The sequence below is a fragment of the Ambystoma mexicanum genome, chromosome 3q (genome assembly GCF_040938575.1).
Source record: "Ambystoma mexicanum isolate Mex_15411 chromosome 3q, UKY_AmexF1_1, whole genome shotgun sequence".
Taxonomy (NCBI): domain Eukaryota; kingdom Metazoa; phylum Chordata; class Amphibia; order Caudata; family Ambystomatidae; genus Ambystoma; species Ambystoma mexicanum.
The window spans coordinates 762402302-762426645 of NC_090926.1; the positions used below are offsets into that span (position 1 = coordinate 762402302).

At 44.1% G+C, this 24344-nt stretch overlaps 1 protein-coding gene across 2 annotated transcripts in view; it reads right to left on the reverse strand.

Annotated features, from left to right (window-relative positions):
- The window catches only part of SAP30BP (SAP30 binding protein), a 574361-nt gene extending 554605 nt beyond the window's left edge, over positions 1–19756 (reverse strand). Inside the window, exon 1 of one of the 2 annotated variants that reach the window (XM_069654762.1) lies at positions 19419–19756. In XM_069654762.1, coding sequence (XP_069510863.1) covers positions 19419–19689 — 271 coding nt within the window. In that variant the 5' untranslated portion in view covers positions 19690–19756. The remainder of the gene's footprint in view (positions 1–19418) is intronic. The other variant, XM_069654761.1, reaches the window with a different exon arrangement.
- Between the last annotated feature and the right edge of the window lie 4588 nt (positions 19757–24344).

Genomic DNA, 24344 nt, shown 5'->3' on the forward strand with positions numbered 1-24344 from the left:
AGTGTGCCCAAGCAGGGGCACAGTCTGTGTGGAGGGTCCTCTGCAATGACACACACAGCAGGCAGGGATCTATGGTCTCAACTGACGAGCCGGAACTGGGTCATCCCGTGATGTCACATGGTCATCACCATGTGACCATAGCATGAGCCCTGGGAGATACCATGCTCCCTGGAAGGGGCGACACACCTTACTCCTTTTCCATAACAAATAGGAAACACCATTGGACAGTAAATCAAACGTCACAAACAGTAACATCCAGGTGTAAATGATGTTCACATACTTAGGAACTCAGGTTGGGACACACAATACTTTCGAACACATAACACATCTACTAAGCCTTGGTATACATGTGGGGTGACAAGTCAGGGTTGGTGGATTGCTGGTGACACGTTGGAAATCCCACATTTAAACCCTTTATTAACCTGGGTGAGTAAAACGTGAAGCCCGCAGTGGTGTAAAGGGCGCGGCTGTTTTTGGCTGTTTGTGGCTGGGTGCGGCAGTAAGTACTGCCTTTGTTAATAACAGTTTATTACACGCGTCATTTGAATACTTCTCTATCATGCGTGTGTGCGATAAAAATCACCAAAATGGAACACACTAAACCACGTACTCGCCTTCAAGGCAAACTAGAAGAAACGGTTTCTTTGGCAAACAAAAGCCCGGCTGAACTCACGATAAAAGCAGAGCAAGTACCAAAATTAAATACTAGTTCTCAAGTAGATGTGACGGCGGAATTACACCGGCCTGAAGATCAGGCCCGAAATCCATTGGAAATTCAAACTCTTGTAAGTCCTCTACCAACAATGCAGATAACACAGAATAACGAGCCTGACCCTCTTTTACCGTCAGGTAAATTGAAATATACTTCTCTTTCTCACGTTCTTCCGATCGCAAATAGAAAATTGCCTCTACCTGCAATCCTCACTGAATTTTCACAAACAGAAACGACTATCCAAGTCATGGTAGACAAATCAACACCTAATATTCACCTTGAACCCTCATCCTTGATTTCCACGAAACAATCCAGTCTGTCCACAGTAGTTTCTCATCAACTTGTCGAATTAGTATGTAACTCTACTTTGGAGGATCCTTGCTACACACCAACCCTTAGGGAACGAGCTAAAGCAGCCAAACAACAATGGCAATCAACTTACTTACCAATGGATACAATAAATAGCGAGAAATCCAAACCACTTTCAGTTCGCAATGCGCGTCTATCACTCGATATAACCGAGATCAATGCGATTATGGATTCACAACAAAAAAGAGAGGAAGACTTGGAGCAATCCAGAATCATACTCCAGTTCGAAAAATCAATACTTCAACCCCAATTGCCTCAAAAGGACCCCAGGTAACCATAAAAAACTCACCAAGTCCGCTCAAGACCTCATAGAGCATGAATCTTTTTCATCACATAAGATCTCTGAAGTATCAAATGACGCTCCGGAACTACCTGAAAGACTACCAACCACGATGTTAGACCTACAAAATTCGGTAGTAGCTGTACTAACTGTAGCTATGATCCCCTTTCTAAAATTACAAGAAGCGATGGTGGACTCAACCAAAGATCAAGCTACTCTACTTGCTGTGATAATGACAAAACAAACTCACTTATAAAGCTTTATTGGAACCTTAAAGGAACGACTAAAATATGAAGCGGAGGCATCAAGATTGTGGCAAAACCGTCTGGCTGAAGTGGCAAGAGTCGACCGTGCTGACAAACAAAACCTGATGGAGACCGTACCTTCCATTACTAAAAAAATGATGGATGAACAAAAAACAGTCACAGGTGTTGCCTCAACCTGCTTGGACAACAAAACAAACCCAAACTGTATCTAGTACTGTTCAAATAGATGTTCCAAAAATATATCAGTGGACCCAATACGAGATGCAACCATTCAACAATGGTCTTCTGGATCCAAACCATGATATACCCATTTCTAATGCTGAACCGGCATTATGTACTCCATTTGATATCTTTGACCTCACCAAACGAGGCTTGGTGGGAAAAGAACTTCATTCCAAACCAAATGCAAGGAAAATCCCAAAAAAATCTCAAACAGGCTCGCAGGCCTTCTTAAGGAAAATGCAAAACGTACAAAAATCTTTGCAAGAGAACACAATCAAGAACGTAGTTAAATCAACGCCAAAGCCCACTAATTCGGTAGCTGTGACTGCCACCATACCAACTGATACTACAGCGAACTCGCCGAGCAAAAGAGCGGACCAGCCACTCTCTGAACCATTAGACGTTTTATTGGCAGTAATAAAACAAGACTCCTCTTCTAAAGTGACTCTTCCATCCCCAGCCAGTGAGAGTGGTACGGAGGATGATTCTATCCATGAAGACTCAACACAGGAGGCTTCCATCTCCTTGGATCCGCAAGATGACGCATTTCTCGTTCTTGATGAATGCAAAGATTCAGCTCTTGATTACTCAGATATGAGTTCGGCCACTCAGGACTCCTCGAACATTTCTTTGGATTACTCAGAGGTGTCAAATGACGATTCATGGCCCCATTCAGAAATGAAAAAGAAACCAAGCAATAACACAGCTTTTCCCCCTCATTCAGATCTACCTCTAGTCAGACCAACTTTTTTCAACCCGAAAAAAAAGGTCCTACGTTTTTAGAATCTCTTTAGCTCCCAGTTCAACAAATATTGATGAGCCTGTAATTTTGAATAGAGCGAATGTTCTACGACTACTAAATGCTATTCCACAAACGGCAGAGACATCAAATCACGAGACATCGATGCGATTCTTTTTCCCAACAAAGAAAAAATGGAATCAGTACAGATTGATTTTTATTGTGAAGAACTAATATACCGCGTATTATCCACTAACCAGCAACTGGAAATCTTAGGTTTTGAAGCTGAAGAAATTACGGTGTCGAGTTTAATGGCTCGGAACAAATGCAGCAATAAACTCGAGATGATGGATTACTACCACTACAATAAAACGAACACTAATAAAGAGGTCCGAAACACACAGAAAAAAACATAACGATCTGTCTGTTAATCCAAAACATAACGATGGAGAAAATGATTTGACCTACACAAATGAGCCTGCGAAAAAACGAGGGATATGGCGTGAGCAAGAGAGGATCCCTGACACTGATTCAAGATCTAATAGGTGCCAAGACCGTTGGCCCCTGAACAAGACAACCTACCTATAACAACCAACAGGACATCCAACCCAGGTGTGCACAGTCTCTCTATGCTCATGGAATACTACAGGCCATAAACACCTTTTTACTGAAGGCTCAATTGCACTTGATATAATATGCCTACAAGAAACTTGGTTAAAAAAAGGCGGTAGTATGTGAAGGCTTTATGACCTTAACAAATCCTGCAATCTCTTCTCAGCAAGGCCGACCGGCATCAGGCATGCTGATCCTTGTAAAAATTAAGCCTACATGGACAATTGTATCAAGAAAGAACATTCACCCTTGGGCCCAGTACATGACCATTCTCATACCAACTCCTAATAAAGATCGAGATCAACATATGAAAATCATCTACGTTACCATTTTCAATATATATTGGAATACGACTGCGATGAATGACAACAAGTTCCTCGATTCCATATATGACGAAATTGATAATATTGCCTCAGTCAATCATGGAGCAGAATTCATAATTACAGGGCACCTTAACATCCATTTATTTGATAATGCATTTGACTCCAATTTAAGGCCTTCTTTATCAGCCAGAGCCAAACAATGGGTCAAAGAATTATCCATTCGTAATATTCTACTAATTGATCCCACTGTGAACAATAAAGGAGTGCCTCTCCCGACATGGTCACATGAAAATTCAACATCCATCATTGACTACATCTTTACATCAGAAGGGATAAGAAACCTAATCAGTTCTACTGACAACACTCTTCAATCCACCAGTGACCACCATCAAATAAGAATCACATGGGACACGGTAAGAACAAAATATCCACAAATAAATTTGCCAGCTTTGGAGATCAATAACGGTCTTAATAAACTCTGTATCAAAAACCATCAAATACCTGGCTTATTATCAATCTTTAAAGAGTCGCTGCTTCAGGACCAAGCAAAACTTAACTACGGTTGGATTCTTGAGAAATATCAACAACCGTGCCATAAGATAAATAAATCTACTAACGTACACAAACATCAATTCAATTCAGAAATTGTACTGAAGAAAAAGATTATCCAAAGGCAAATTAGGCAACTAAAAAAAATGAAAGAATCCTGAGAAAAAAAGAAAAACAAAAATACTCAAATGCAATTAAAGCAGTCAAGGCCCAAATAAAACAGAATGATGCTGAAGCAATCCTAGCTGCACTCAAAGAGAAAAACACAAGGCATTTATGGTCTCTATTGAACGCCAGTCCCAAAGCAACATCTATGATCCAAGAAGTGGAAGCTCAAGAATGGACTAAGCACTTTACAACACTCTATAATCCCTATCCCAATGTCTCATTAACCGCTACAACACAGAACGAGGATTCTTGGAATCTCAATTGGGATGTTAATGATATAAGAAATACAATCATGGATCTGAATCCCTCCAGAGCTCCGGGACCTGATGGGTTATCAAATGCTATGCTCAAAGCAAATCCCAATGGGCAGCATTCTTCATTCTGCTTCTTCAACTTATCGAAAAAACGAAACAAATCCCTCATAGTTGGACTTTGACCGTTGTGATTCCTATCTTTAAAGCTGGTGATCGCAAAAGCCCGACTAACTACCGACCCATTGCTCTGCTGGATCCCCTGGGTAAATTATTCGCAGGATTTCTTGTTAAAAAACTTAACACTTGGGCTGAGGAGAATGCAAAACAAGAACAAAGGCAAACTGGCTTTGCTAAGAAAGTTGGAACAAACGTCAATCTACTGCTACTGAATCTGAGTAAACATGAAGCGATTATTAAGAAAAATCAAGTATATGCCATCTTTACAGATTTAAAGATGACTTTTGATTCAGTGAACAGGTCAAAGCTTTGGTCCAAACTTCCGACCTGGGGTTGTCCAGCCTCTATTTTGAATCCCATCAAGCAGCTATATTCAAATACCTCAGTTAGAGTCCGGCTAACCAATGATGGAATGGTAACATCTCCCATTCACACCTCCAATGGTTTGAAACAAGGATGCCCATTGGCATCCTGCCTCTACAATTTGTATACCTACGACTTTAGTGAGAAAATCCAAAACTCGGCTGCAAACCCGCCAAAAATCAACAACAAATTCTATTCAGACATTAATATACGCTGTTGATATTATCATTTTGGACAAAACCATATCGGGTCTACAAAAATCTTTAGATAAAACTCAAGAATACATGCATGAGAATGGTCTGGTGATTAACAGCAATAAAACAAAGACAATGAAACTTGCCTCGCGTAAAAATAATAAATCAACTCTGAAAATATATCTAGAAAGTAACGTGATCGCTCTAAGAACTTCAATGAAATATCTGGGTTTGATGATCAACTCTTCCGCTAATGAACAAGAATGGAAGAATTATATCAAGGAAAAAGCCAGATCCCTGGCCAGACAAGGCTGTTTCTTTCATAGAAAGTATGGAACACACTCTATAAAACCTACAATAGCCTTGTATAAACAAAAAGTAATCCCGATCCTGACGTATACAACTGAGTCCTTGGTCAACCAAGAAACCATAAACTGGACCAGGTATGAAGCACTGTTTTGGAGGAAAACTATCTCTGCCAAAGTCGTTTCCAATGGCAAGAATCCGTTACGAACTAGCTATTCAGTCCATCAAATCAATAGTTTTGTGGAAACAAATGGACCTTCTCAGGAAAATAATCTCCAAAGACAAGATCCCGTCACTGGAAATATTGAAAGAAATAAAAAAAAACAGCTCTCCACATCACAGCATTATCAAAATGGGTTTCTGAAATCCAAATGAAGATGCAAACCGAAGAGATCACTGAAGAAATGTTGATCAATAGACCTCAGCACGCAAAGAGAAGAATACAGACCAATGATTGGATCCAAACCATAGCTGACCAAAATAAATATAAGATATATTTAAAATGCCAAACAGAAGCTAGTGGTCTCCATGAGCTGCCTGCTTATTTAAATCTCTTTCCAGATTGTAACATTCGTGATCCGTTTCTCCAATTTAGGTTTAACATCTTACCAACTCGGGATTACCATTCTATGATGGACAAAACAAAGTCCTCACTGTCGTTTTTGTAAAGACACAAACTGCAAGGAAACTCTATACCATTTGATTATGATTTGCCCGGCCCTGAAGGACCAAAGATCCTTGCACAGAGACTATTTCGGGTTATCGAGGAAGCAACTGACAACCGAAGAAAGATGGGACAATTTGTTAAGAGGACAAGATAAAAACCTAATTCTGACAATTAAATTTTGGTTGGCAATTACTAAGGGAAATTCAAAAGGAATGAATGAAACATAAATATTGATTTTCTTGATGCTTGCACTCTCCTTTTTCTTTCTCTCCTTTCTTATTCTTCTATTTTTAATTTAATACTTCATTGATCTGTTATGTAGAAATGAAAAGTTTGTAAAATCAAACAAAACATTTGAAATAAAAAAAAAAAATTAAAAAAAAAACTTAAACTACTGAATGCCACCATCATTAGCACCTGGCACCAACTAAAGCATGTACACAATACGCATGATCACAGCTTCACAAATCCCCTTGACTGGGCCATTTTAAGCAAGTCCACGGTCTGCAGGCTCCCAGCCTTCATGAGGATGGCTACTGAGTCCAGGAGACCAGTCCGACTTCCGTTGACATCTATTCAGGACAGTTCAGTGGCTGGCAAAGCGGCACCTGGGGGGCACCAGGGGCCACACCGGCCTGGTCCATTGATGATGGGGGCAGACCATAGGGCTTGGAAGTCTTCCCCAGGCAGGAATCTGTCCACCTGCTACAGCAGTGGAGGGCACACAAGCACTCACCTGGAGCTTCCACCCTCCTGTGTTGTTCCCCCTTCTCCTTCCCATTTGTGTTCCTTTTACAGTCACCACCAATGGGCCCAGGAGCTTCAGCAGGCCATAAGGTTGTGATGGCACTTCGCCCACACGAATTGCATCCTTTTTCCAATGCCTATGCGGCAGTGACATTGTTTTCACTTCGCTACGGTGGAGGGCGCACAAGCACTCCTGTGGTGCTGCAACCCTTCACTGGTTACATTTCTCAACTCTTGCAGGGGGGTTTGTAGCTGCGATCATGCACCTTCATTTTTTTTCTCAAATCACCGCTGAAGTGCCCCACCTTCATTTTTTTTCCTCAAATTACCGCTGATGGGCCCCGGGTCTTTGTATATTCCCTCCTTCATGCCCCGGCGTGGATCATACCATTTACTTTCACAGAGATGTGAGGGAGCGCTTGCATCGTTGTGATGTAGTGCTTTATTTACCATTTCGCTTCGACCCGGAGCACATCAGCATTTTATTCTCGCTCCTCTTTATTTTGCCTGCAAGTTCCGATCGCGTAGCACATTGAACATTCACTGCCTGGCAGCCTCGGGTACAGCCAATGAGGGATGCAGGCAGCCACGCGGCTCTCCCCTCCCCCTCTGTTAAGGGGGGCGCTGACAGTCGCTGGCCAGCGGCCCCACCTTGGAGCACCTGCACACGCACCACCGCCCAGGCACGATGGGGAGGGGGCCCGGGCACCCACGCGGCTCCTCTTACCATCATGCGGCTCCTCTTACCATCATGCGGCTCCTCTTACCATCATGCGGCTCCTCTTACCATCACCGGCAGTGGGCCCGACATCAGAGATCACACCACTCCTCTGTGGCAGCCGATGCGGTCTCCTGTTCTTCCCGGGCACCTTCTCTCCCTGGGGGGAGTGGTGGGACGACACCATACAGATGCCGTGCATGGCCCAGCACTATACGCCAGACAGCCACAGCGGTCTCCTCCTCCCCTTTCCTTAAGGGGTGGGGGGAGAAAACCCCACACAGACCGCTCGCACGGCCCAGCACTAGGCACTGGGGAGTATAAAGTGGGACGATTGACGAATGTGTCGATTTGTACGGCTGAATTGGTGGCGATTGCATTGGCGATTGATAGGGTGTGCGAGTTGGGGTTAGAGAATGTGGTGATGTTTTCAGATTCATTGAGTGGGTTGCAGGGGATGGTGATAGGAAGGATGTGATTACGGACATCAGGAGGAAGATTGATCGGTGTGTGCATGGGGGAATGGATTTGGAGTTGGCGTGGGTTCCCAGTCACAGTGGCATTTTGGGAAATGAGTTGGTGGATCGGGCGGCGGGTGAGGGTATGAGAAGGGGAGCGATTGATGTGAGGCTGCCTTTGAGTGTGGATGAGGTAAATGCTGTGGTGGTGAGACAGGTCATGGAAGAGTGGCAGGAGAGGTGGGAGAGTGGGGTGAAGGGCAGGTGGATGTTCGGTGTTCGTGGGAAAGTGTCAGTGAAGGTGGATGCGGGGAGCCTAGAATGGAGGAGGTGGTAATGCTGAATCAGTTGAGGATAGGACATGTGGGGCTGAATGACTGTTTCGAGTAGAGAAGCGTGAGTCGAGGGATTGTGCGGTGTGTGGGGTGCCTGAGACTGTGGGACATTTTCTGCTTAGGTGTGAGAGACATGTTGAGGAGAGAGAATTGATGAGGGTTCGGTTGTCTGCGCTGGGTGTGGCTGAGCTGAGTGGGAAGGCTCTGCTGGGAGGTGACGGGGTGAGAGGCAGGAGAAGGAAGAGTGTGATGTTGGATTTTGTGAGGCAGACTGGGAGGTGGGAGGAGTTGTGAGTTTATGTGAGCTAAGTTCTGATTGGTGGGTCTGGTGCACATCATCCTTTAGGATGGGGAAGCGCCTGCGTGGGTCCGCCCAGCACTAGACGTCGGATAGCCATGGCGGTTTTGCAGGCTCCTTCACAGGGGCTTCACCACAGGGAATGGGGGCCCGACCTCCTCGTCACCAGTTATGTCCTGGCCTGCAGTCACGCGGGCCAGGCAGACAAAGGCTGGGGGTACTGAGCCAACATGCTGGGGGAACCCAGGGTGCCCTCTGCCAGCTCATGAGCACATGGGCCCTTCCTTGGTCTGGGGGAAAACACCCCCACCAACACCAGAAACATGGCGCTGCGACCATACCTGCCTAAATTTGAAAATCAAAATTCCTGAGATTTATGCCCCGCCCACAGACACAAAACTCAGCCCATTTTCACATGGCTCCACCCACATCAACAAGGTAAATTGTTGTAATGTGATGTGACGTCAGAAATTTGCAGTTCAAATTGAAATAAGCATATTTCATTAAATTGCCTTTTCATAACCACCAAAATTGCATAGGACAAAAAGGCATTCGCCTTCCATAAAATCAACACGTTAAAATGGGCACATGTAATCAAGGACCAATACAAAGGTTTTCCCAGAATTTTGCAGTACGAAATTGGACATTTCACCTTATTTGTTTTTCATCAGGTTATGTAGTATAGTGGCGAGTTGCCCAGACTGCAAACCTGATGGCTGTGGTTCAATTGGGCCGGGTCCACCCTAACATGAGCAAAAAGAACGAAAGCAAAAGAAACATGCGTTTGCATTGAAAGTCAGCAAAAAAGAATGAAAGGTGAATCAAAATAAACGCACGTTATTTTGCTTCAACTGCATTGTTTTTGCCAATGTGCTGGAAGCGTTACAATCATTGCTGCGGAGACAAAGCCACACTCTGGCAGGGAGCCTCGGTGGCGAAGTCCTGCAAGCATAACAAAAAAACAAAAAACAAAAACACAACAAAGTAATCCATAAAAGCTGCCCCCCACCAAAATTCCTGAGATTCCAGGGTCTTTCTCAGAGACCCAGAGATGCACACCAAGTTTTAGGCGATAGTTCAATGAAAGGTAAACAATATGAACTAAGCACATGTAATATCAGAATTCAAGGTGCAGGGGAGAAAGACTCAGCCTTGGTATCTAGGCTGGAGATACTAGGAAACAAAGATCCAAATTATGGAAAAATGCGACCCCTGCACACTCTAAGAGGCAATAAGGCTAAATGATATTAGTCAAAGCAATGATATACATAGTAAATGACTTTTTGTAACCTTAATATTCACAATGCAATAAATAAAAGGTTGATTTAAAAATTATTCAGTGACTCCTTTGTTAGAGAAAACGGTCTTTTTATTATTAATATTTTCAGGTTGGCCCAACGCGTTTCAAGATTCATATACTCTTCATCAGGGGCATAGTTTTCAACATACATTTAACAAGAATCTATAAAGAACATAAATTTAATCAGAAATGTACTAATTTAATTATTTGTAGAAATTCCCAACATTTTTAAAACAAAAAAAATCTTGTTTGTAGTCACAAAACTTATTAAGATGGACATCCTGTCTCGAGTGTCATTAGAAACCTAATTTTGTTAAGGTATAAGCATTTTTATTTTACAGCAACATTCTTAAAATTCACCAGGACCTTCTATAAGGCTAGTGTAAGGGGCTTAGTGTATTCAATCACAACAAGACTTGCACCCTGCTTAATATATATATATATATATATATATATATATATATATATATATATATATATATATATATATATGTGTGTAAACCAGGATGTAAGGAGAGAACCTTACTTACAAATGTGTACAAAAAAAAAAAAAGAAAAAGGTGGGAATAATATTCATCATTTGATTAGACTCACCCTTCTTCTAACAAGTTGAAGAAGTGACTTAAAAAATGGGGGTGAGAGCCCCTAAGCTTCAAAGTTAGAGAAGCAAGATGTAGTCAGTCCAATTTCTCATGTTTGTATGCATGTAGGGCTTGCTCCGTTCTCCGAGGGGAGAATGAGCGTAGATAAAAAAGAATTGCAGCATCTATGGGCATAAAGGCAGCCCATAATAAAGTAACTTACTTGCAAGAAGTACACATGTGGTATTCCTCAGCGGAGATGCGGTCAAGAAGCACAGTTTACTGTCCACATCTACCGCAGAGTTGTTTATATATGCTGAACTAATTGGAGGACGTCACTCGCGCGAGCGAAGTAGTGTATCTAGATGGTAAGCGGCATAAATGGGGTGAGCTGGACTATATACAAAAAAGGTGAACTGAAATATTCAATTACCCGGATCTAATATTGATCTTGTACAAAAACTTGCCTGGAGCGCCAATGTGTTGACATGTGCGCACGACTTTCACAATGATGATGTCATTCGCGTGCGCGCATATGTCACGATTTCTCTAGTGACAATGTTCTGTTCATAATGTGGGCTAAAATAAGAGTCTCAAATGGGAATCAGGTAAGCAAGCATGTATAAGTGAACAACGTGCCATGTAAACAAGTTTAAGGAGCATCAATAGTTTTGTGAGAGATAACAATACGATGTGCTGACAATTAAGTCAGACTATCTTGTGTGCTCAAAAAGAAGAAAGGGTTTAAACGATCTATTAAAACGTACGGTGTTAACAATAGACACTATTTTGTCCCGTGTCCATGTAAAGAGGGAAATGATTACTAATGGCTAAATCAGTAACCATACATGTCCCGGAAGGATTAGTTTTAGTCAGGCATGTGTTAGTGAGTAGCTTGAAGAGTAAGAAAGATATAAAGGCTATTAATTCTTCTTGCTAACCATCAAGTCCTACAATCTTTATTGCTGAAGAACACAGAGGCCATATCTGTCTATAGGTGTGAATAAAGACTGACATATTCAACCACTTGCCATCTACCTGGACACTGCTCTCCAACCATTAGTACAATCCATCAGTACACATCTTAAAGATACTACCCACTTTTTGAGAATTCTACAATCACTACAGTTTGCTGAAGAAAATGCTCTACTCTTTACAATGGACGTTAACAGTTCATATACTTCTATGCCTTATTCAGAAGGCATTGAAGCAATGGAGTGGTTCCTATTGACACACAGAAGTGAATATCCAAAAAGTCTTTGCTTTAGAATTACTACACATCATACTCTACAATAACTATTTCAGGTGCAATGGACAATCCTATGCCAATATTTATGTACCACTACGAATAAACACTGAGGGTTTACCGAGGGCCTCACGATCGAAATTTGTAAACCCTCTGTGAACTTCCTTGATGTTACGGTGGAATACACTGGCACAAACATTAAACTTTTTTTTTCTTCGAAAAACCCACAGATGTGAACAGCTGCTTACACCATACAAGCCATCACCCAAAACACCTGAAAGACAACCTACGTTATAGTCAGCTATTACGACTCAAAAAGATTACCTCTAAAACAAATACACTACAGGATGAATATAATACCATGAAGAAAAGGTTCCTGGACAGAGGATTTCCTCCAAAAACTATTGACAAAGCAATCACACGCACTGAAACTCAGGACAGAAGTGCACTTTTACAAGGTCACCAAAGAAGAGGATAAAAACTTGATACACGCTCAAATATTCGAGCCAGAGTTTTCAAATTAAAAGAATTCACAAGAACTGGGATTTAATCAAATCAGATGACACCTTATCACATCTATTTCCGGATCCACCCATGATGGCCTATAAACGAGGGAAGAATTTTAGAGACCAACTAATAAGAGCAGAAAAGAGTAAACCAACATCCCAGAGGACCCTAAACAAACCAAAGGTTGGCACTTTTGCCTGCCTACATTGCAATAATTTGATCAAAGACGACCATATCCGCCATCCACACACAGGCAAGAAGGTCATGCTAAAAGATTTCGCAACATCCGACACAAAGAATGTCATCTACGCCATACGCTGCCCTTGTGGTAAATACTATGTTGGCACAACTAACAGAGGGGCCAAAGATAGGTGGACGGAACACAAATCATGTATCAGGGCACAACATATTTAAATCCCCAGTTTTTAGACATTTCCGTGATTTAAATGCGACTAGTAATATTGGAAGTCCTATGTCCATTCAGCAAGGGAGGCAACTTACCCAAATTATTGGCTCAGAGAGAACTATTCTGGATTAACAAACTTGACGCAATGACCCCTTTAGGTCTAAATGAAGACTATTATCTGGGTCAATTTTTATAATTCTAAAGTAATTCACCATTTGAATAACAAGTGCCTTTCCATGTCTAGGGTCCTGTAAAACAGCAGTAAAGGTATAAATGAGTATGAATACCTAAAATTACCATCCAAAGATGCCGATAGTAGATTGTACATCCATCTGTTTTGGGGTAGACAATTATGGAAAATGACCCGTTTATTGTATACACACTTATTTTTTTGGTATACACATTTATTTTAACATGCATATACGTAAAATGCTGGCTTTAACATATTATGGCTTTTTCAATCACAGCAATACTGATTCTTAATACGTCAGCCTTTAGTCACACCTATAGACAAATGTAGCCTCTGTGCTCTTCAGCATACAAGATTGTACGACTTGATGGTTAGCAAGAAGAATTAATAGCCTTTATATCTTTCTTACTCTTCAAGCTACTCACTAACACATGCCTGACACCATATTCACTAAAATCTAATCCTTCCGGGGCATGTATGGTTACTGATTTAGCCATTAGTAATCATTTCACTCTTTACATGGACACAGGACGACATAGTGTCTATTGGTAACACCTTAAATTTTAATAGTTCGTTTAAATCCTTTCTTCTTTTTGAGCACACAACGTATTGTTATCTCTCACAAAACTATTCATGCTCCTTAAACTTGTTTACATGGCACGTTGTTCCCCTATACCTGCTTGCTTACCCAATTCCCATTTGAGGCTCTTATTTTAGCCCACATTATGAACAGAACATGATCACTAGAGAAATAGTGACATATGCGTGCGCGTGAATGATGCCATCATTGTGAACGTCGCTCACACATGCGCACATGTCATCACATTGGCGCTCCAGATGAGTTTTTGTACAAGATCAATATTAAGATCCGCGTAATTGAATATTTCAGTTCACCTTTTTAGTATATAGTGCAGCTCACCCCATTTATGCCGCTTACTATCTAGATAGACTATGTCGCTCGCGAGTGACGTCACAACATTGAACACTGCTCACGCATGCGCGAGTGACGTCATCCAGTTAGCTCAGCATATATAAACAACTCTGCAGTAGATGTGGACAGTAAGCTGTGCTTCTTGACTGCATCTCCGCTGAGGAATACCACATCTGTAAGTAAGTTACTTTATTATGGTCTGCCTTTATGCCCATTGATACTGCAATTCTTTTTTATTTACGCTCTCATTCTCCCCTAGGAGAACTGAGCAAGCCCTACCTGAATACAAACATGAGGAATTGGACTGACTACATCTTGTTTCCCCAACTTTGAAGCTTAGGGGCTCTCACCCCTAAGTCGCTTCTTCAACTTGTTAGAAGAAGGGCGAGTCAAATCATATGATCATTATTATTCCCCCCCCCTTTTTTTTTTACAAATTCGTTAAGTAAGGTTCTCTCCTTACATACTAGTTTGCACACATATATATTAAGCAGGGTGTAAATCTTGTTGTGATTGAATACACTAAGGTCCTTACACTAGCCTTATTGAAGGTCCAGGTGAATTTAATAATTTGTCACCTTCCAGAAACACTGGGTCAAATTTAAATTCAATTTAAGTATGTTGCTGTAAAATAAAAATGCTTATACCTAAACAACATTAGGTTTCTAATGACACTTGAAACAGGATGTCCATCTTAATAAGTTTTGCGACTACAAACAATAATTACATTAGTACATTTGTGTTCTTTATAGATTCTTGTGAAATTTTTGTTGAAAACTATGCCTCTGATGAAGAGTATATGAATCTCGAAACACGTTGGGCAACCTGAAAATAATAATAAAAAGGAGACGACAATTTTCTCTAACGAAGAGGAGCCACTGAATTTTTTGATGAACCTTTATTTATTTATTGCATTGTGAATATTAAGGATACAAAAAGTCATTTACTGTGTATATAATTGCTTTGACTAATACCATTTAGGCGTATTGCCTCTTAGAAAGTGTGCAGAGGACGCCATTATTTGGATCTCTGTTTCTTAAAATTCCTGAGTCTGCGGGAAAAATCCAGAGGCTAAGCGGCTATGGCTGCGACACACACAGCAGGCAGGGATCCATGGTCTCAACGTCCCTTTTCAGGGCCGGTCTTCGTGTCAGGCAGAGCAGGCGGCTGCCTAAGGGGTCAGCCTCTAGGGGGCGCCAGTAGTCTGACTCCTTCAATGCTGCAGTGCATCATTTAATGTTATTTTAATAAACTGTACTACTGTACATAAAAGCAAAGTGCTGCAATGACAATACGAAACCATAAGACTCCGTAATTAAGAGAGCACAACACTGCATAATGCCAGCCAGTCTGCCGTCAGGGCACCTGGGGTCTGCAAACCCAGGATGCTTGCTTTTATGATCCTCTAGTAAACGCAACATTTCTTGCTTAAGTTCCAATCGCCGGGTTGGTCAGGCTTAACCCATCCGCTGCCGAGTGCTCTGCTGACTGGCTGACGGCAGACACAATCACGTGTGCACTACACAGTGCACAGAAGCATGCAGTAGTACAGCGAGTGTAGTGACACTGACCACTAAGCTGTATGCCCAACCAAGGTACGTGGGCACTGAGCAGCCCAATTACATTTACATAGAGAACACGTTGGTCTTGTACAAACAGCGTCAAACGGTTGGGCAGCTTGTGGGGTTGGCACCCTTGCATGTAATCCTCAACAAGCAGCTGGACTCAATCAAACCTTGCCTTCCGGACAATGACACGTCACCCACTGCTTCGCTTCATCTCCCAACCCGGCAACGCTACAAATGGGGCACAACCGTAAATTGAGCGTCTGGCAGCACCTAGAGGCCATTCTGTGTTAGGCAAATACATGCAAGAATTAGTGCCACCCACGGATACAGGATAAGAATGGGTGCCTATGTGACTCCATGTCACTAGGCACCCATTGTCTGATGCTTTCTTTTCTATAAATCACAATTTAGCAAGAACATAAGTCGGACTTCTTCAAGTGCAGTAACCAAGGCAAATCTCAGAATGCATCTTAAATTAAAGTCCATGACCGACAAGTGATACACCGCGAGTCTTCTGGTCACCCTAATTCAAGGTCCACTACGCCATTTTAAAGGCATGTTGAGTTGATGCACCTGCTGCAAGGATCGGCATGCAATCTGCATACCTCAGATTCAAATAGCTTCAGTGAGTTAGCTCAAGGGGATGCGTTGCACTGCAGCCAAAATCCCCTCTGTGCACCCATGAGTCACAGATTTTAATACTGCTTTGCTGTCATGGCTTAGTGGGTTAGGCTGCTGCAATGTGTGTACTACCTGCAAGTTACGGATTAAACCTTTGCTCATGGGACAGTTCAGTGAGTTGTGCGGCTGCAAGCTCGTGCTGATGTGTGGGCAGCCTACAAGACAAAGGATGGAATCTAGCTTAGATACAATAGCTAGAGAAGTGAAGCTGCTGCAGTACATGAGCAAACTGTGAGGCAAAGGTTGTCTCATCCTTGTAACAGTTCAAGCCTGCTCCCTGCCCCAATGAGTATAGGCATGTGAATGAATGCACCTGCTGCAAATATTACTATGCAATCCACCAGTAAAATGCTTCAATCCTGCTTGGCAATGATTGCTTAGAGGGTTACTACTGCAATTAACCTGCAGTTCATGCGTGCTGAGCCAGTTCGTGGGTTGAGCTGCTGCAGTCACAGGTGAAAGGCCTGCTTGGTGGAAATAGCTGCATTGATTAAGCTCATGCGACCCACATCAACCTGCACATCAGTGGGTTCAATCAGTCTTGCGCTGGTGTGTAGGGCGATGCTGGAAGTGCAAGCCCAACATGCTAGTGTGGGCCAGTTTTTTTTGTCAAAGTGGGCCAGGTTGATGAGTTACTTTGCTGTGCAGCTAGATGTTTTGGCAGTCTTATGGTTCAAATATAGTCCAAATTACCCACAACAATCTCAGAAAAAAGGAGCAAACTGACTTTACTGACTGGGGGACCCTTTTAATTGTGGTACAAACCAATGTAAGGCCCTGGGTTCAATTCTTCTTTTTAAGAGAGCTCAGCATTTTCTCATGTTGAGATCCTTACACAAGTATTTCTTAGCACTACAGACCCAAAGGTCTCAGAGCGCTCAAATGACAGAAGACCTTATTATCCCACAGTTGGGTACTCATTTTATCGACCTCCGAAGGATGAAAGGCTGAGTTGACCCTGATGGGATCCCGCTGCGATTTGAACCTGCCACAGCAGGCTGCACGCACAGATATCAGGGGCGAGTGCTGCTATCTGACTGGTTAAAATCCCAAAGAAGTCCATTTGGCCTTTGATCCCTCACGAGGTCGCTAGATAAGGCAACATGGAATTGAAGAAGGTAAAAACATGTGGAGACAGATTACAGACCTTTTGCCCCAGTGCATGTGCAATTGTGAACAGTGTTAGCACTAGAGCAAAAGTAGTATTCATTCAATGCATTTTTGCACCCAGACAAAGTTTGTCCAAGTTCTAATAAGCAATGTTATTGCCCTAGTGAAAAGATGTAATCATTTCAGTGCCTTTTGCACCAGGACAAAGCTTGCCGCAGTATTAGCACTAGGGCACACTTTGCCCTGGTGCAAACATGCAATGAAAGAATACTTTTTGATATGTGTATTTCAATACTTTTTTGCAGATGGCCAATTTTTGACCTAGTGCTAATAATGTGCAAGATTTACAGTAACGCGAGGCCGTAATTGTGCAAGAGAATGTAGGGTATAGAGTACATTCTTACAGTTATAGCAGTCCAAGCACAAGGTTGGTGGGACAGGGTTGTCAGCAACAGTTTCAAATTTATGAGGAGTTGGGTAATAATACCATACATGCTTCAATAGTGAGATAGTTCAGTAAGTGCAGGACCCACTGCAGAGATGTGGCTGTAGTCTGCAAGTCAGAAGTACTAATCCCAATACATACAGCTCAGCCTCTCATCATTGTGAAGAAGCTAAAATGAGGACCATTCAGTCAAGCAATAATATCAACTATTATTCCAGCGCCAAAGGACCTTGCAGTATGTTCGCTGTGCAATACAAATGGTGATTACAACTGCGCAGTAATGTCGGTGCCCCCTTTACAATGAACAACCCCAAAACCACTCGTCCAATTTTTCATGGTCATGGCCGTACTTTGTCAAAACGTTACCATTTTGTGTCAAGCTTTCTCTACTTTTTTCAGTCCTACCATTCAATTGGATGACGTATCTGCCCCTCAAACCCTACCCCAAGATTTTCGAAGTTTTTGGGGTCACAGTGACCCCTCAGTGTGCTATTTTGTTTAAGAAGCTCTTTATGTTATAAAATGGCATTGCATGGGGACAAATGGAGGAGCACAGGCAAATTTGGCACCCTTTTAGTGAAGTTGGAAATGTTGTTTACTCTTTCGTTTTTTAAGCCAAAGCTGTCTATAAACTTTTAAATAAGATTGGTTTCGTACCGAACATTGTAACATTCACTTACTGTACAATGCAAAACGAGTGAGTGGAAAGACTGTTCTGCTCTGCTCGGAAGAGCAGGTGTGCACTGAGCTCAGGTGTGGCCATGTGTTCATTCTGTTAATATGGTGTGCCAAAACGAAGCTACTTCAGCAGCATTTTTCTTGAGTATAATTATACACTGTGGTTCTTTATCTCACTTATGAAAAAATATGATATTTTATATGACTTTTTAAAACTTCATGCATTGCAGCACGTCACCACATAGCCCTCAAGGAATGCTTTTAGAGTTCAGAATGGGTTGTGTTAATGCCCACCCTCGTTTCCAAAGAGTAACAATTAGGAGACAGCTCCACAGCAAGGGTTAACCACATTTGCAGGAGACGTGTCCCAACAAGCAACGGCAATGGCAACAGTTTGGGCTTTTGTGTAGGCATGTGAAAGGCACTTGCCAGGCACAACCGTAGTGGTATTAACTACCCTTTGTTGGTAGCGGGTGCAAAATGGTGCGAGTACCTGGGCATCTAATAGTAGTTGCTTGCAAAAGCTTAAAACCTATGCACAAGCCAAAAATGTTGCATTTGCCAAGTCTTGTTTTTAACAGGACCTCAATCGAAAGGAAACACATAGTGCTTATAAATCGAGTGGCTGTATTTCCATCTAGTTCTTTATTGAGGGTCCCTATTTATAACATTTGTAACATACAATTTTTGTTGTCATTTCGGGGAGGAGGCGCCAATGATGCTTCCCGCCTGAGGTGCAATCTGGTCCAAGACCGGCCCTGTGCCTTTTATTATGATAGTCACATGGTCACCACCATGTGACCATAGCACGATCCCTGGGGGAGACCATGCTCCCATGAAGGGGTGACATGACGCATCATACATCGAGAGCCCACTGTGAAAACTCAGGATCCATATAAACATTGAACCCAAGCATAGCTGAAGGAAACGGACAATGGTTTTTCCCTACTATTACACCGACACAGAGGGTGTGTTATGATGATAAGATGAAAAAGATTGAAAGCGAGTTCTAACGTACCTGGGGCTTTCACTCGGATCTGGCTGTCTTCTTGGGGCTCTTCAACTGGTGTGCGCTCCCCCGGGAGTTCACCCTCATCCTTGGGCTCCTGGCCCCCTTCGGGCTCGGGTGGCTCCTCCTCGACACCTCCAGACTCTGCCTCAGAATCCTCGTCGACATCGTCGTACACTGCCAAGGTAGAGAGCACATTCGTTTTGCCCTCCATGATTGAGATCCAATCTTGGCGCGTTTGGATGACGTAAAACAAGAAGCCGCAAGTGACTGTCATCATGGCAACCACCGAGGTGCTCGCCAAAGGCCCGCCGACCCAATCAGAGCGAGCTAGATGGCGTCATAGTCCCGCCTTCGCACCATTCAATGAATAATGTACAATACCTCATTTATTGTCACAACACAGTGCGTCGTACCTTCACTGTGTTCTAGCCAGTGAATGCGGCGAAGCCTCGATATATTGACATATATAGTGTTTGCATACGTGAACCAACCAACCCCTAACTCGTCAGTTACCCCGACGTGCCAAAGCGTTTAATAGTTACTTAGTGTTCGACCGTTATAGCGCAAGCTAGTTGACGCAAATTGACATAGCTCTCAACCATTTGTGACGCAAAGGCGGGTGAAATCACCCGATTTTGTTTTTGGCGGGTGAGACGCCCATTGGAATGAATGGGCGTGCAGGAGGCTTGGCGGGTGAGTCAACCCTTTACAAGGCGGGTGACACCCGCTAAATGCGTGTGAGTTGAGAGCTATGAGCAATAATTTTCATTTGAATAGGAAGTTGATATTGAGTTTCTTTTCTTCCTTGTGTTGGTGTTAGGTGTAGCGTTAAGTCCTCTTTCTGGGTCCAGCAAAGCGTGCTTCTATACGTGAGCGGAGACGGCAATGGGAATATGCATAAACGGGATGAGTGGTAGAAAAAGGACAGGGTGAAATTAACTTTAAAGTTGCAGTCAGATTAGGATGGTGTTCTACCTTGTCTTCCCGGCCATGAATGGAACCTCGGGTCAGTGCTACATTGTTGTCATTTTATCTCCCACCTGCATTCTATCACTTAAGACTAGAGAGGCAGACTGACTTTGTGGTGTCCCTTTAAGTTTAACTGACACACGCAGCGAAGTGATGTAACTCCGTCCAGTGTGGATTGCATAGCTATCAACCATTTGCGTTGCAAAGGCAGGTGAAAACACCCGATTTCGTTTTTGACGGGTGAGAGCCCGAATGAATGGGCGTGCAGGAGGCTTGCTAGGTGAGTCAGCTCTTTACAAGGCGGGTGACACCACCAAAACTTGTTATAAAAGGGGCAGGTCACACACGTGCAGTGATGCAACTCCGTTGTTACGTCTGGGAGTAAGACGTGTGCGAGCCTCGTTCTGGGTGCGCTTGCGCAAGTAGAATAAACACGGTCCGTGCGGCAGTTGCTGCCAGGACCTCACAGGCATACGACGTGTGTTCTTCTCTTCTTGCATGAATGTGTGCGTGTATGTTTGTGTGGCGGCCCGAGGCACGGGTCACACTATCACATTGGCGACGAGGAGGGACCGAACGAAAGAAACGCTCGACACTCGCGAGTTTGCCAATTAAGAGCATTCTTCGTCCGACGAATCCCGGACCCGACGCAAGTGATGGCGGCCATTTTATTGTAGTGCGTGAGGCTGCAGCGGCCTGCGAGGGCGCTCGTGCGCTGCCCACGTGCTGACATTTTTTTTGTGCAATTTTTGGAACCCCTGTGGTCTTCCAGCCAGGAGGACTACGTTTTGACCCAGGAACACAGGCTTTTGGGGCAAAGAAATACAGAAGCTACCCTGACACCAACTAGTAGTCAGGTGCTGGAACAGATCCTTACCACAGTGTCACCGCCTAGGCATCCAGGTATGTCAACATCTGTTCAAGCCAGGTTTGCGGCCTCTGTCACTAAACTGAGGTGCCTGTGAAGATGGCGGACAGTGATGGTGAAGCACCCTCGACAGCAAGAGTGGTGCGGAGACAACATGGATCGCTACAACCCATGCAGGAGTTGGACACATCCGGTCCACCCTCGAAATTGGGTCCCAGGTGGCTTCTGTGGATAAAAAAATTAGACATGTTTTACGATGATGAGGCGAAAGTGGCGACGCTGCTTTATTCAGCAGGTATGAAGTTCTGCGGATTTATGAATCTTTGAACTTGCAAGCAGTAACGTATGCAGCTGTCAAAACAGCACTTCACAATCATTTTATTCCATTGACAAACATAGACTTTGACAGATTCGTCATGTGCGGTGAGAAACAGAACGATGATGAATCGTTGGACCAATTTTGCGCGCACCTATGACTGCTGGCGAGTACCTGCAGATGGAATGACACAAAGGTAATGATTCGCAACCAACTGATTCAAGGCTGCAGCTCTGGCAAATTGCAAAGACAAATCATAAGGGAGCCAGGTATGACCCTAACACAAATATTGGACAACGGCAGGGTGTACGAACTCGCTGAGAGTAGAGGAGCCAGAAGCGCCACAAAACGGCACCCATGCATGGTACCCCAGCCATATGCCAGTACTGTGGGTATGATTTGCCGCATTCGGAGGACTTTCCAGCAAAGTCGAGAGTCTGCGGGAGATGCAACACGCAGGGACACTATGCCAGGATGTGTCGTGCAGCGGCCCCAGTAACCACGCAGAGAGGGCCAGCGAGAGCAAGTGGCAGTGGTTTCAGGAGGCAACGCAGCATTGCCACGCTGGAACAGGACACTCAAAGGCTCCATATTGCTGAGGAGGAAGAGGAAGACGAAGAGATCTTTTTCATCTCAAATCTAGCTACGGGAGCAAGGAAACGGCGGCAGCCGACGTGTGTCGTGGACAGACAAGGCGCCCCTACACAAGTACTGATTGACACAGGGGCCTCAGTGTGCGTGTTAGCCACTGAACACTATGAAGCCATCCTGGGCCCGCCACCCCTGGACAAGTTGAAAGCTAAAATATTCACTTTTGGAAGTAAGACACCCCTACCAATTCAGGGTGTGTTTGTGGCACCTGTGGCCCGGGGGACCAAAGTCATCAAGGCGAGATTCTTCGTCACCGACGTCAGCCCACACTCACTGCTGAGCTGTGCTGCGTCGGAGGCTTTAGACATTGTACACTTTGCACTTGAAGTATACCAGGTTGATGTCGACCAGCTTCTGGACAAGTTCTCAAGCATTTTTCAAGGAATAGGGAAACTAAAGGCAGCGCCAGTGCGCCTGCACATTGATGAGACAATTCGACACGCAGCACTAAAACACAGCAGAACACTTTTCCATCTCCGATCACAAGTCGAGAAGGAGCTACAATCACTCATCGGGATGGACATAATCGAGAGAGTTGAAGGACCAACTCCATGGGTCTCGCCGATCGTCGTGACGCCAAAGCCGAAATAGCCTGGCGCTGTCCGCATTTGTGTGGACATGCGCCTCCCGAATGCTGCCATCAAGCCGGAGCGCCACATAACACCCACGCTGGATGACATTGTTGGGGAACTGCAAGGAGCCATAGTTTTCAGCAAACTGGATCTGAGGTCAGGATATCACCAGCTAGAACTGCACCCAGACTCTAAGTATATAACAACCTTTACCACCCACAAGGGTCTCTACCAGTTTAAACGCCTGAGTATCGGTGTGTCCTCCGACGCAGAAGTCTTCCAAAACACCTTAAGGGGTGCATTAGCGGGCCTAAAGGGTGTGCTCAATATGAGCGATGACATTTTAGTGTTCGCTGCATCCCAGGCCGAGCACATGAAGTGGCTGGAGGCAACCTTGCAGAGGCTGAAAGAACTGGACCTCGCCCTGCACCGGGAGAAATGCAAATTCTTTAAGGATCGCATTGGATTCTTCGGGTTCATTTTCCATGCGAGTGGGGTGTCGCCAGATCCCGAAAAGACCAAGGACATCTGTGAAGCTGCTGCCCCCCAGTCACCCACAGAGGTGCGCAGTTTTCTGGGGATGATTACTTACTGTGGACAGTTTATAAAAGGTCTGGCGTCCCTTTCAGAACCACTCCGGGCTCTCACAAAAAACAACACTCCATGGGCCTGGGACAGAAAAGAGCAGGAGGCATTTCTGGAAATCAAGAGAGCGCTCTCCGACCAAGACACAATGGCGTATTTCGACCCCACTGCAGAGTTAGAGATCGTCGTGGATGCCAGCCCAGTGGGTCTGGGGGCTGTTCTCATGCAGTCGGACGCCAGAGGTGACATGCACCCCATTGCATATGCGAGCAAGGCCCTCTCGGAGACCGAAGGATGCTATTCGCAGATCGAGAGGGAGGCGCTGGCGATCCTGTGGAGTTGCAAACATTTTTGAATATATACACTCGGCAAACCGGTGACAGTGGTGACAGACCACAAGCCACTCCTACCGATCCTAGTGGGAGTATCGTCGAAACCCCCATCTCGAATTGAGCGATGGATGCTTGCTCTCATCGAATATGGAGTCAAACTGTTGTGCAGACCTGGAACAAACAATCCAGCGGACTACTTGTCCCAACACCCTAACCACGGTAGAGGTCACGGTCCCGGTTAACTGGTGGAGTGCCAAGAATTCATTAACAATATCATTGAAAGTGCGATGCCAATAGCACTGTCGAGGGAAGTCGTGGCCCGAGAGTCGGCGACAGACGAGGTATTCAAGTTCATCCAGGCCGCGATATGAAGCGGGGACTGGAAAGAGGTGCTCCATAGCAACGCCAGGTGGGCAGACAGGCCCAGAGAGATCTTCAAGCTCTATGGAAAGTCCAAGACGAGCTTTCAATTTCGGACGATGGCCTTGTGCTACGTGGGAGACAGATAGTCATTCCTCAAACGTTGAGGGCCCAAGTCTTGGAACTAGCACACACTGGTCACCAAGGGGTCGCAAAGACCAAAGGGCGACTGCGAACAAAGGTTTGGTTCCCAGATTTGGAGAACCTGGTAGAGACACA